Source organism: Carcharhinus amblyrhynchos, chromosome 1 (genome assembly GCF_965287045.1).
Source record: "Carcharhinus amblyrhynchos chromosome 1, sCarAmb.v2.hapA, whole genome shotgun sequence".
Taxonomy (NCBI): domain Eukaryota; kingdom Metazoa; phylum Chordata; class Chondrichthyes; order Carcharhiniformes; family Carcharhinidae; genus Carcharhinus; species Carcharhinus amblyrhynchos.
In genome coordinates, this window is record NC_137324.1 from 23553241 (window position 1) to 23567933 (window position 14693).

The following is a 14693-nucleotide window of genomic DNA, read 5'->3' on the forward strand; positions in this document are numbered from 1 at the left end:
CAGCCCTTCGAGCCTGCCTCACCATTCATTTTGATCATGGCTGATCATCCAATTCAATATCCTCATCCCTCCTTCCCCCCATGTTTCTTGATCCTTTTAACCCCAAGAGCTATATCTAGTTTCTTCTTGAAATCAACAATGTTTTGGCCTCAACTATATTCTGTGGTAGTGAATTCTGCACATTCGCCACCCTCTGGGTGAAAGAATTTCTCCTCACCTTGGTTCTAAAAGGTTTATCTCTTATTCTCAAACTATGACCCCTAGTTCTGGACTTCAACACCATCGGGAACAGTCTCTCTGTATCTACCCTGTGAGAATTTTATAGGTTTCTATGAGATCCCTCTCATGATTCTAAACTCCAGTGAATATAATCCTAACCGACTTAATCTCTCCCCATATGGCAGAGCTGTCATCCCAGGAATCAGCCTGGTAAACCTTCACTGTACTCCCTCTATAGCAAGGACATCCTTCCTCAAATAAGGACACCAAAACTGCACACAACACTCCAGGTATGGCCCTACCAATGTCCTATACAATTGCAGCAAAACACCCCTATACTTAAATACTCTCGCTACGAAGGCCAACATATCATTTGCCTTCTTTACTGCCTGCTGTAGCTGCGCACTTAGTTTGCTCTGATGTATTCCTTTCTTTGAAGAGATTTTTTAAAAATATTTTAATTAATTCATGGGATGTGGGCATCGCTGGCTAGGCTGGCATTCATTGCCCACTCCTGATTGCCCTTGGGAAGGTGGTGATGAATTGTTGAACCGCTGTAATGGTACACCCAGAGTGCTGTCAGACGGGGAGTTTCAGGATTTGACTCAGTGGCAGTGAAGGAGCGGTGATAATATTTCCAAGTCAGGACCACCTTCAACTGCTCCATCAATGATCTTCCTTTCCTCACAAGGTCAGAGTGGGGACGTTCGTTGATGACTCCGCAATGTTCAGCACCGTTTGTGACTCCTTAGATACTGAAGTAGTCCATGCCCATATGCAGCATTCAGGCTTGGTCTGATAAGCAATATTCAAGCAGGCAATGACCATCTCCAACGATTCAAGAAGGCAGCTCACCACCACCTTCTCAAGGGCAACTAGGGATGGGCAATAAATGCTGGCCAACCAGTGACACCCATGTCCCATGAATAAACTTTAAAAAATGAGAGAATTCAACCATCTCCCCTTGACATTCAATGGCATTTGCTGAATCACCCACTATCCAAATCCTGGGGTTCATCATTAACCAGAAGCTGAATCAGACTAGCCAGATAGATAAGTGGCAGCAAGGGCAGGTTAGAGACTAGGAATCTGCAGAGAGTAACTCACCTCCTGACTCCCCAAAGCCCGTCCACCATCTACAAGGCACAAGCCAGCACTGTGATGGAATACTCCCCACTTGCCTGGATGGGTGCAGCTCCAACTACCCTCAAGAAGCTCAACACTATCCAGGATAAATCATTCATAAACATTCACTCCCTCCACCTCTCCTCCAGCCACCACCAATGCACAGTGTCATCAGCGGGTACCATTTACAAGATGCACTGCAGCAACTCATCAAGGGTCCTTCAACAGCACCTTCCAAACCCATGACTGCTCCCAGCTAGAAGGGCAGTTAAAGGCATTAGACACATGGAAAAACCACCACCTGGAAGTTCCCCTCCCAGCCACACACTACACTTATTTGGAAATACATCCTTTATTGTAACTGAGTCAAAATCCTGGAACCCCCTCTGCACTGTGGGTGTACCAACACCTGCAGCAGTTCAAGAAGACCACTCACCACCACCTTCAGAAGCACAATTAGGGATCGGCAATAAAAATGGTGGCAATGCCCACATCCCATGAAAGAATAGCCATGAATTTTGCCTAAAATATTTGGCAAATGTGATCTCACTTCCACAGGAGCTAGGGTCTCTGCAACTAAAGTAGCTTCAGCAACTCTTTATATTTTCGTAGCTTCCCACACTAAACAGCAACATTTTCCATTGTCAAAATCCAAACAATAGCATGGAACCCACTGCACTGGGGAGTGAGGCAGTAGCGTGAAATTAACTGGTTCCAAGTTCTCTGGATTACCAAAGATAGTAAAAAGTCTGACAACACCAGGTTTTAGTCCAACCGATTTGTCCAACCAATTGGTTGGACTAAAACCTGGTGTTGTCAGACTTTTTACTGTGTTTACCCCAGTCCAGCGCCGGCACATCCACATCATTACCAAAGATAGACACTTAAGTACACATTTCTCCAAATCTAATATTTTAATGTTTTATTTGCCCTTGAATCACACTCGATTTGAGGTGCTTCATTGCAGTACTGAGTTGCAATACATCAAAACTGACGTTGGGTCTTGTCTGAGGGCACTACCAATTCAACTGATATTCAAGCTTCATAACAGCTCTGTAATGATTGGCATGGTGGGTGAGGGAGTCCCAGGGTGGGAGGGGAGTGGGGGGGGACAGGATGGCTGATGCGGGCGCAAAATCCGGAGAGAATCGGGAAATGTGATTCTCTTCGGAGAGATTGCATTTCCTGATTTTCCGTGACATCACGGCGACAAGGTTTACAACAGCTTTGGCCAAATGTGACACAGTCGAGGGAATCCCTCTGGGGGCGCAGAGGTCAGTATAACCTGCTGGGGGTGAGAGGGAGGTGGTCGGTCACTGCCTTGGCACTGCTCTCTGGCATAGATTGGCACTGCCCAGTTGGCACTGCCAGGAACCTGTCAGTGCCTATCTGGCAGAACTAACCTAGTACCTTCATGATGGGGCGTGTGGGAGTGGGTGGAGTTAGCTTTGTTTTCTGACTGGGGAAAAGTAGTGTCCCAATTTCAGTAGTGTAGGTCATGCTGGCTCCAAGAGTTCCCTCCCTGACTGAGTGGACCATACGCCTATCTAAGGAAGGGACTGAGCTGTTACGAAGCTTGAATATCAGTTGAATTGGTGGTGCCCTCGCACAAGACCGGACGTCAGTTTTGATTTTGTTTTAGACTAAGAGGCTCAAACACTGGAGGGAAAAATGGTTTGTGAAGGTGGAGAACTTCACGCTGGTTTTCTGTCTGAGCCTCACATTCTGAGGAATTTTGGTAATACTCTCCCCATCAGTCTCCCTGTGATGACCCAGCGTGGTTATTCAGGTGTTATTTCCAGACCTATTCTGCGTCATGTCTTAACCAATATATTGAAAAGCCTCAGTGACTTACGTCCGATCTTAAACTCCCCTTTAATCTAATTGATAATGCATCTCTCAAATTCCACAGCACTTCCCCATAATTAACTATTAACATGTATCATGAACTGAGAAGGTAGTGGAGGCTGGAAACCTTACAAATGTTAAAAAATATTTGGATGAGCAATTCAAATATCATAACATTCGAGGATATGGGACAAGTGCAGGAAAATGGGATTAGTGTGCCTTCAGTGGTAGATATTGCTGGTGCAGGCTCGACGGGCCAAAGGGCCTTTTCTGCACTGTAAGACTCTGAGTGTGCCTCACAGCTTCCCTGTGTGATACCAGTAAAACATTGTTTTCAGCAAAATAGATTTCACTGAGAAATACCAAGCCCTCAAGGCATCACCCAGGCCAAAACCCCATTTCTTTACTTTCCGTGAAATTGTGTGAGACTAGCTTGGACTCGATGTCAATAGAGAGGACGTTATTAATTTGAAGTTAAATAGCTGCCATCTTGATTTGAAGTTCTCCAACTTTTCGTTCACACCCCAGGTCACAAGCTTGTGTGAGAGGAAGACATGCTTTTGTAAGGCATCATGTCATGTCTTTGAGAAAGGGCATTCAATGACATGAATTATCTTCAAAGTGTATTTAGTATTGTAGGGAAAGCCAAACTGCAGCCATTTTCCATTCCAAGATCCTCACATACAACAATGAGATGACCAGCCAGTTAATCTCTTCTTAAAGGACACTGTTGACCAAGACAAGATTTCACCTCTGTCAGAATATTTTGTTTCTCGTATTTACACACCCTGATGCTGATCTGCGCTCTTTTGCTGATCTGTCAATTGTTTAATTTTGGTTGGTAAATGCTTTTCCCTCCCTCAGTTTTTAGAAATGGCATCATATTCAATATCATAACAGGTAAGTCATAATCGTTTGGGAATGAAGCTGTGGAATCCGTCTTGGGCTCACACTGTTTGAGCTCGTGGTTGTGCTGACTAACCCGCTGGCTAGAATAATATTGGTTGGATTGAAGGGTGGATTGCTGTGTTAAAACCAAATTCACTAACATGGGCTGGGATCTTTCCAGTGCTGTTCTATAACTGTCTGATGGAATGACTCTCCCAATGGCTCAATTGGAAAATGTAAGCCCGCTTGCTAACACATGCTAATGTTATGAGGGCAAGGGAAGTGCTAAGCCTGCTTCCTGATCTGTATTGAGTTTTCTATGAACGGTGGGTAATAATAAGTTGCTACATCTGCCTTTACCTGCCTCTGGGATTTGATTCCTATTCTCCATTCACTCAAGGATTCGTACGGGCAAGAAGGAGGCTATTCAGCCCCTGGTCCTTGAAAGAAGTATCATAGAATGCCTACAGTGCAGAACGAGGCCATTCAACCCCTCGAGTCTGCACAACAGAGCATCTTACGCAGGCCCACCCCCTACAACTCTGCACATTTCCCCACTAATCTCCCCAACCTAGACATCTTGGGACATAAAGGGACAATTTAGCATGGCCAATCCATGACCTAACCCGCACATCTTTGGAGTGTGGGAGGAGACCGGAGCACCCAGAGGAAACCCATATTCATGGGGAGAACATGCAAACTCTGCACAGTCACCCAAGGTTGGAATCTAACCAGGTTCCCAGTGAGGTGAAGACAGTGCTAACCATTGTGCCCCTGTGCTCCTATCCACTCCCCGTGCCACCGTGCTGCCCCAATTGGCCTTAATCCACTGCCCTTTCCTCATTGTTATGATTTTTTTGTTCCCAAGTTGTTATGATCCAGTTGAAGACAACAGTTTTATCTTTCAAGTAGCCAAAGTTTGAAATCCCAGTTATCCACCAGGAGAATAAAAGCACAAGATTCCACTGTCTTCAAGAAACAAAGTTAACTTTATTATACAAAGTAGAACAATTTAATGATCTATCTTATACTCTAGCATGCAGAATTAATATGAGGTAGATATGAATTAAACAGAAAGCTGTATCTGAACACACCAAGCTATACAGTAAATAGTATTTGCAACCAAATCAGTTCTGATGGATTTCTCAGCCAACCATCCAGACATCGATGGCCATTGTGTGTAACAATATCCAGTTAAAACTCTATCTCCCTCAACTATTCATTCTCAAAGAGCTAGCCTTTGAATTTCCTCAAACATCACTCCAACTTACACTACCTCAATCACTGCATGCCTTCAGATGATTCAGTCTGTACTCCTGAGACGGTGCTCCAAACGAGTTGCAGAGCTGCATTCCCTCCCCTAATTACCAGAACCGGTGGCACAGTGGTTATCACTGCTGCCTCACAGTGCCAGGGACCCAGGCTTGATTCACGGCTATGGGTCACTGTCTGTGTGGAGTTTGCACATTCTCCCCATGTCTGCGTGGGTTTCCTCCGGTTTCCTCCCACAGTCCAAAGATGTACAATTGGGTTGATTAACCATGCTAAGTTGACCCTAGTGTTAGGGGGACTAGCAGGGTTGGTGTGTAGGATTGCGGGAATAGACCTGGATGGGATTGTGGTCAGTATAGGCTCGATGGGCTGAATGTCCTCCTTCTACACTGTAGGGATTCTGTGATTCTTCTATGAACCCTTACAACTCTTTTGTAGGCCACTAATTTCACTAAGCTGGCACTGCCCCTGGGTTTCTCTAAATTCCAGTCCCCTGGTTATACCAAGCCGTAAATACCCAGCACTTCTCCGGGCTACACGGAACGGTTCCCAAGTCTGTATGCTGCAAACCACAGGAGGTCCGAACTGTAATCCTCAGCCCAGTCGATGGCTCCCAGAGCTTGTTTGAGCCCTAACTACCTGGAGCTTGGTAACAGTAACACCCTTTCGGTAAAGTCTCTTCCACTGCTCCAGAACACTCCCGCTCCCAGAAAACATAAATAAATTGAAGAGTTCTAATGATCATAGAATCTCTACAGATTTGATGGCCTGCACCCAACCTCAATCCCACCCAGGCCCTATTCCTATAATCCTGTGTACTTAACCTTGCTAGTTCCCCTGACACTAAGGGGCAATTTAGCTCGGCCAATCTACCTAACCCACAGATGTTTGGACTGTGGGAGGAAACCAGAGCACCCGGAGGAAACCCATACAGACACAGGGAGAATGTGTAAACTCCACACAAACAGTGACCCGAGGCTGGAATCGAACCCAGGTCCCTGGCGCTGTGAAGCAGCTGTGCTAACCACTGTGCCACCATGCATCTACTTCTAAGTGTTGACAACAAATTTGATACATAGCTGTCACTTAAACATGCAGATATGAGCCTTGTAGGCCCTTTGAGACAGGGCTCATCAAAAATGATACCAGTCCAAAATTTGGCCTTTTTGTATGGAGCTGTCCCCCTCCTGAACTGAACTTCCTCAACATGAACATGCCTCCAATGTTGCCCTGAAGCCCTTAAAGATTCTCTCACCTGCCTTTCAAGCAGTTTTGTGGCCTAGCGTACACAGGCGGACAGGGACAGGCGGACAGGGACAGGCGGGCAGGGACAGGCGGGCAGGGACAGACGGGCAGAGACAGGCGGGCAGGGACAGGCAGGCAGAGACAGGCGGGCAGAGACAGACGGGCAGAGACAGGCAGGCAGGGACAGGCGGGCAGGGACAGGCAGGCAGAGACAGGCGGGCAGAGACAGACGGGCAGAGACAGGCGAGCAGAGACAGGCGGGCAGGGACAGGCAGGCAGAGACAGGCAGGCAGAGACAGACGGGCAGGGACAGACGGGCAGAGACAGGCGGGCAGAGATAGGCAAGCAGAGGCAGGTGGGCAGGGACAGGCGGGCAGAGACAGGCAGGAAGAGACAGGCGGGCAGGGACAGACGGGCAGAGACAGGCGGGCAGAGATAGGCAAGCAGAGGCAGGTGGGCAGGGACAGGTGGGCAGGGACAGGCGGGCAGGGACAGACAGGCAGGGACAGGTTGGCAGGGACAGACAGGCAGGAACAGGCGGGCAGGGACAGGCAGGCAGGGACAGGCGGGCAGGGACAGGCAGGCAGGGACAGGTTGGCAGGGACAGGCAGGCAGAGACAGGTGGGCAGGGACAGGCGGGCAGGGACAGACGGGCAGGGACACTATTCAGTGCCCTTTCCTGCCACTGCAGAATGACTGCCGGTGGAAAAATGTGCGAGACTTCCACCTGTGCCACTCTGTTGCCTTTTCTTTCATCCGTGCGCTGCCATTTAAGGGATTGTAAAATCCAGTCCTAAGTGAGGATGAGACTGAGAAGCTCCCACGTCCCCCACCCCAGATAACCAAGCAAAACTGACTTCCATTCAGACGTGGGAACGGATACTCAGGCAACATACCAGAAAGTGGCTGATGCCGATGAGACAGAACCTCAGCCACTGTAAATGCTTTCAAGAAAGAATGTTTTACATTGCTGCTGCGTGTTTCACAGTATGTCCCAAAGTGCTGTACACTTCTTAAACATCGACAAATGTAGAAAACATGGTAGCCTATTACGAACTTACATGCAAACATACAAATGAGGATAGATCTAGACCACTCGGCCCATCGAGCCTGCTCCACCATTCAATAAGATCACAGAATCCCTACAGTGCAGAAGGAGGCCACTCGGCCCATTGAGCCTGCTCTTTTTCAGCGTATATGCAAACAGGACACGGACAGCACCTCTAACAGCGAAGCACTCCCTCAGCTCTGCACTGGATTAATGATCTGGATTTTTATGCACAAGACCATAAGATGTGGGAGCAGACATAGACCATTTGGCCCATCGACTTTGCATCGCCATTCAGTGAGGGCATGACTAATCTGATACGATAATCCCCAACTCCACTTTCCTGCCTTTTCCAGAAAACCTTCAGTTCCCTTACTGATTAAAAATCTGCCTATCTCAGCCTTGAACGTACTTAATGACTCAGCTTCCACAGCCCCCTGTGGTAAAGAGTTCCAAAGATTCACTGCCCTCTGAATGAAGAAATTCCTCCTCATCTCTGTCTTAAGTGGGCAACCCTTATATTAAATTTATGACCATCTGACTCAGAGGTGAGAGCCTTAACAACTGAGCCCTAGCTGACACTGCCATGCAGGATCGTAGGGAGGGAGTAACTGAAGGAGCAAAAGGCAATGGTATAGTGCTGTAAATAATGGATGGCACAGTGGTTAGCACTGCTGCCTCACAGAGCCAGGGACCTGGGTTCAAATCCGGCCTTGGGTGACTGTGTGGAGTTGGCACATTCTCCCCATGTCTGCGTGGGTTTCCTCCGGGTATTCCGGTTTCCTCCCACAGATCGAAGATCTGCAAGTTAGGTTGATTAGCTAAATTGATCCTTAGTGTCAGGGGAACTAGCAGGGTAAAAACGTGGGGATACGGGGATAAGACTTGGGTGGGATTGTTGTCATTGCTAGCTAGATTGGCCGAATGGCCTCCATCTGTGCTGTAGGGTTCTATGATTTTCTTCTATGGGCAGCACAGTGGTTAGCACTGCTGTCTCACAGCACCAGGGACCCGGGGTCAATTCCGACCTCGGGTGACTGTGTAGAATAAGCATAGACACGGGTCAAGGGAGATGTAGGAAAAATACATTGTTAAGATGGCAGCGCGGGCTCGTTGGGCCGAAGGGCCTGTTTCCCATGCTGTGTTGTTCTTTGTTTATTGTTCTCCCCGAGTCTGCATGGGTTTCCTCCGGGTGCTCCGGTTTTCTCCCATCCAAAGATTAGGTTGGGTTAGGTTGATTGGCCATGCTAAATTGCCCCTTAGTATCCCAAGACATGTATGTTCGGGAAATTGGCAGGGTAAATACATGGGGTTATAGGGATAGTGGCTGGGTTGGATTACTATCGGTGCAGACTCGATGGGCTGAATGGCCTCCCTCTGCACTGTAGGGATTCTATAAGTGGGACTTTTGGTGCTGGACTATTGAACACTGTGAAGTGTAACTTGGCTTTGGGATAACTGCCAAGGGCCCAGAGCTGGCACAAGCCTGTGTTTAATGGCAGAAGAGTGAACTTAAGCATATCTTTTACCAGCTGATATACAGAGAGTAACATTGCCACTTCAGGGCAGACCAATTTCCATACCGGCTGACTATCACTGAGGGAGGAGCTGCTTGCTGCTTCATTTCACAGGGCAGTGAAGCCTAGCTTTCTCCCTCTCTCAGTCTCTCTCCCTCTCTCTCAAGTCAAGAGGCTCTACAATAAGATTCACAAGAGTAGGCCAGCCACTGCCTTTTGTCAGACATTGAAAATAACTCATGACAAATGTCTTTTTAAAAACAAACATGTACTTTCAGTCAAGTAGGAGCTCTGATTCATGGTTGAAAGTTGCGTCCTATATTGTCGGAGAGGAGGTTTTTATAAAGTGGGAGTGCTGGTGAAAGGCTAATGCACAAACAATGCTGAATATAGAAGGGCTGAGTCAACGTGTAAACACCATGAAGCCCGCACGCTGCTTGCTTCCCTCCTTCTGCAGAAATTTGTGTGATTTAACTGATCCTGTTTTTTGCGAGAGTTTCAGAAACCCTCAGCCTTTTTTTAGAGCAGTGCACTGTCTCGGGAGAAGGGCCAGCACAAAGGCAGAAGGTGTTGGCAGAAAGCAGTCGTTCCCTTTCTTGACAATGTTTGCAATGAATTAAATCGCAATGAATTAAATTCTGTGGGATGTACAGGCACATTTTAACTCCTAAACTGAAAGGAAAGGGGAATCATTCACACTGAATCACAGCTGGAGAATTCCTGGTGATTGGACACGCGGCTAAATTAAGAAAAAGGATTTGGTTAAGAAGCCAGTAATTGCTGCATTCATTGATTTCTGTTGAGAAACATAGAATTAGGAGCAGGAGGAGGCAATTCAACCCTTCAAATTTTAAAGTTTTTTTTTATTGGTGTCACAGGTTGGCTTACATTAACACTGCAATGAAGTTACTGTGAAAATCCCCTTATTGCCACTGTGCGGCACCTGTTGGGGTACACTGGGGGAGAATTTAGCACAGCCAATGCAGCTAACCAACACGTCTTTTGGAAAGTGGGAGGAAACCGGAGCACCCAGAGGCAACCCACACAGGCACGGGGAGAACATGCAGTCGCTGCACAGACAGTGACTCAATTTGACTTAAGTATTGAACCCAGGTTCCTGGTACTGTGAGGCGGCAGTGCTAACCACTGTGCCACCGTGCCACCAGGAGCTTATCCTAGTCTCAGCTCTACTTTCCTGCCTGCTCCCCAAAGCGATTCCTCCCACTTTTCACCAACACAGCAATCTGGTCACTATAATTGGCCTCATCTCCTGCACTAAGAAAACTCCTAAACATCAAAGGGGGCAGATAGGGGTAGATTTAGGGGTAACAACGCTGTACTCTATGCAGATAAATACCTTAGTCACACTCAGGTTAATCACAATCAATTTGGATTGTGTCCACATTCAAGAGTGTGTGTTGAGATTTTATGGGACAGTGAGGGGGAGGGTCGCAGGGGTACCCCGGGAATATAGAGCAAGGAAAATTACAGTATAGTAACAGGCTCTGCGGCCCTTCAAGCCTGCACCAGCCATGCTGCCTGACTTCATTAAAACACCCGGGGACAATATTCCTCTATTCCCATCCTATTCATGTGTTTGTCAAGGTGCCCCTTAAAAGTCACTATAGTATCTGCTTCCACTACCTCCCCCGGCAGTGAGTTCCAGGCGCCCACCACCTTCTGTATAAAAAAATACAGCTACAGCTGATGGTGGGGTTGCCCCTGGAACTTAGCTACAACAAGCTGCAGCCTGAAAGTAGAGCCAGGAGGAGAACCCTTGTTTTAAACTTGTGTTTATGTAGCTGCCCCCAGCAGCCCCTGTAAGGACCCAGTTTTGGGTCTATGTCTGTAAGAAGCCGACAGCTGCACAGTCCACGCTGCAGCAAGATCCAGTCACTTTGGTGAACGGTCCCTGAAACTGGCATCGGATCTTTGATTGGGCATCGGGAATAAGCCTGATGCTGGTTCCTGTTGAGTGTCCTGGGCCATTCCAGGGCACCCTAACTAAGTTGGCGCTCCATACGTCGCGAAAGGTGCCTATGCTGCAAATGCCCCACTGGCGTTGTCAGTGCCCACGTCTTGCCCAATGAACAGACTCGCTGTGATCTAATCTCTAGACCTCACACTCCAGGCTTAAGCAGGAAGGTAATCTTTTATCCACCGCCAGTCAGCAAGGTGACTGAGGGAGAAGGGGATGATGGGGACATGGGCTAGGAGGGCAGGCGTCACACAAGCATGAATCTGCTTGACTTGGATTTAGCAACTGTTCTCTGCCAGGGATTGAAAATAATTGTGTGGTATTTATTGTCATGCACCTGCCATACGGACACTAACAAATACTTGAGTCGCCGAAAATGGCACCACCTGATGGCATTTGTTTGCATTGATAAATATTTTGTCAAGTGAAATACCTTAACATGTTTGCTCACATTCTTTCCGGTCCCACCCTTCCCGGACCCGGATGGCTGGAATTTAGGCAACAGTTTAGTGCTGGGAGCAGTGTTAATTACTTTTAGGCCAGACTTCTTTCTCTTTCTGGAGGGCTGGTGGCCAATCGGATGGCTGGCAGCTCTGTAGACCCAACAGTGCCAGCTGGGAGCGGTGGCCACTCCTGGGACTACAGGTAGTCGAGAAGCTTGGTAAATCCAGGCCCAGGGATCTCGGCAAGGGTGACTCATAGAATACTTACGGTGCAGAAGGGGGCCATTCAGCCCTTCGAGTCTGCACCGACAACAATCCCAACCTGGCCCCATCCCTGTAACTTCACATATTTACCCTACTAATAACTGAAATCCTTCCAACACTAAGGGGCCATTTATCATGGCTAATCAACCTAACCCACACATCTTTGGATTCTGGGAGGAAACCGGAGCACCCGAAGGAAACCCGCACAGGCACGGGGAGAATGTGGAAACTCCACACAGACTGTCACCGAAGCCAGGAATCGAACCTAAGTCCCTAGCACTGAGAGGCAGCAGTGCTAACCACTGTGCCATGCCGAGTCAGGGGGAAGTGGTTGATGGAGACAGAGGATGGGAAGGGGGGAGGGGGGCGGTATTAAAAGGCTTGGGAAAGGGTTAAGGAGGATGATGATCTTTGGAGGGGAGCAGAGGGGTGAGGCAGGGGTTCTGATGGGCCCATGACCCTTGCACAGAAGGTTCCACTGCACCTCCAACTTTCTTGTCCAACACCAGTCTGCACAGCTGAAGCTGCCACTCCTCCCTCTTGATGTGGGCCTCCCACCACCACATATCAAGGTGGCCACATAAGGATCTCAGTAAGCTCAAGGATGGACAGGACACTAAATGCCTTCCCCAGATCCCGTATGATTTTAGACAGGTCAGGGGCAGGTGGGTAGGTGGGTACATTCCCTCCAATACTCAAACCCACTGGCCGAAGAGTGTCAAGACTAAACCAGTGACAGTGGATTGAAGATTTGCTTCTCAGACAATTTAAAACAATCTAATGATATTCAGAGGATAATCTCCTCATTCATAATTTGTATTAGGCCAAAAAGTATACCAAACCTACACTGATTGTCAGTGCAGCCGCTGAGAGGGTTGGTTGGCTCAGATGGCTGGATAGTTGGTGATGCAGAGCAATGCCAGCAGCGTGGGTTCAATTCCCGTATCGGCTGAAGTTATTCATGAAGGCCCCGCCTTCTCAACTTTGCCCCTCACCTGAGGTGTGATGACCCACCAGTCAGCTCTCCCCCTCAAAGGAGAGGGCAGCCTATGGTCACCATGGCGACTTTATCTTTGACCTAATTGCTGCAGTTTGTGCACTCTCGAGCATGTCGATGTCTGACTGAAATTATGGACCTGAATTTTCGACAGTTCTCCTCCCTGTTCTTTCCTGATACAGCTTCCTGTCTCTTTTTGCAATCCTGTCTTTCCAAATACACATACAGCATCCCCATTTCCATTTTGTCTAACACATCGGGGTGGCAGTGGTGTGGTGACAGCTTCCCAATTACAGCTTCAAATAGTTTTTTTCAACAGTTTTATTGAAGAAAAGCTGCTAGGCCTGGTTATTAGTGTTTAGGAGATCACATACACAGGGATCCATGAATTGGTAGAATTCAAGTTATGGTTTTTCACCTTTCATCGGTGAGTATTAATTTGATGTTAACAAATGAAAGGAATTATTCAGTGCATTGTTCATTTCTGTTGACTTTTTAAAACTAGCCTTTTAGTTTTTTTGTTAAAAGTGAGGAACTTATTGTGTGAAATGTATCCTGAAGGCTGCACCTTGTCTCTCCTGACGCCCCAGCAATTGGGACAAATTAATTCACAAGATTTACAGACCCATGACGGACCCAGAATTGGTACCCTGCCTTGTACTGAGGCAGCTGATAAAGAACGTAAGAACTAGGAGCAGGAGTAGGCCATTTGGCCCCTTGAGCCTGCTCCTCCATTCAATAAGATCATGGCTGATCTTTTCGTGGGCTCAGCTCCACTTACCCGCCCGCTCACTATAACCCTTAATTCCTTTACTGTTCAAAAATTTATCTATCCTTGCCTTAAAAACTTTCAGTGAGGCAGCCTCAACTGCTTCACTGGGCAGGGAATTCCACAGATTCACAACCCTTTGGGTGAAGAAGTTCCTCCTCAACTCAGTCCTAAATCTGCCCCCCCTTATTTTGAGGCTATGCCCCCTAGTCCTAGTTTCACCTGCCTGTGAAAATAACCTCCCTGCTTCTATCTTGTCTATTCCCTTCATAATCTTATATGTTTCTATAAGATCTCCCTTTGTTTTTCTGAATCCCAGTGAGTATAGCCCCAGTCTACTCAGTCTAAGGTGTCACTCAGGGCATTACAATTGACTTTGGCACCCCAGGGTGATGGATGGGTGTATCAAACACTTGTTACAACTGAGTGACTCCTGCTGATGCCTGGGTGTCACACAGCCTGGGCTAAGCAGAGACAAATAAGCCTGCTCTCCAGGCTGACATTTGCACAATAATCACATGGCTCAGACAAAATAAGGCCATCAGACAGATGAAAGCATAACCCTGGCAAGGTGTCAGTGCATTCAAGGTGTGGAATGTTTGTTGTAATGTAACGTCATCGTGTTACATCTTTGCTTTCTTCTTCCGTCTCCCTTCCCATCTCCATTCTCCATCAACAATCTGGAACGCCTGTGTAAGTTTCATCTGCATGAACTGCATTTAGTTATTAAACAATTATAGTGCGTCTTCCTGTTGGCTATAATGAATACATTCCTTCATTGCCGAGTTGAGTGGCTTTTGCCAGGGTGCTGTTGCTGTATGGTAGTGCACAGTCATTGCAGTAGTGCTATGCTTATGAAATGCTAAAATAATAATTTAGTTTTAATTTCCTTGCTCATGGGCACTGAGGTAGGTTGTCCAGCACAGCTTCGAGCTTTTTATCGGTGTTTGTAACAATCTCAATAGTTAAATCATATTCATAGAATCCCTACAATGTAGAAGGAGGTCATTCAGCCCATCAAGGCTGTGCCGACTCTCCGACAAAACATCCCACACAGGCCCTATCCCATGTATTTACCCT

General features: G+C 47.4%; 1 protein-coding gene across 5 annotated transcripts in view; it reads left to right on the forward strand.

Annotated features, from left to right (window-relative positions):
- The window catches only part of reep1 (receptor accessory protein 1), an 82919-nt gene that overhangs the window by 59643 nt on the left and 8583 nt on the right, over window positions 1-14693 (forward strand). For 2 of the 5 annotated variants that reach the window (XM_080197941.1, XM_080198085.1), the window contains one exon: window positions 4057-4092. The exons of the other annotated variants lie outside the window; for them this stretch is intronic. In XM_080197941.1, the coding sequence (XP_080054067.1) occupies window positions 4057-4092 (36 nt within the window). The remainder of the gene's footprint in view (window positions 1-4056; window positions 4093-14693) is intronic. 5 annotated transcript variants of the gene reach the window in all.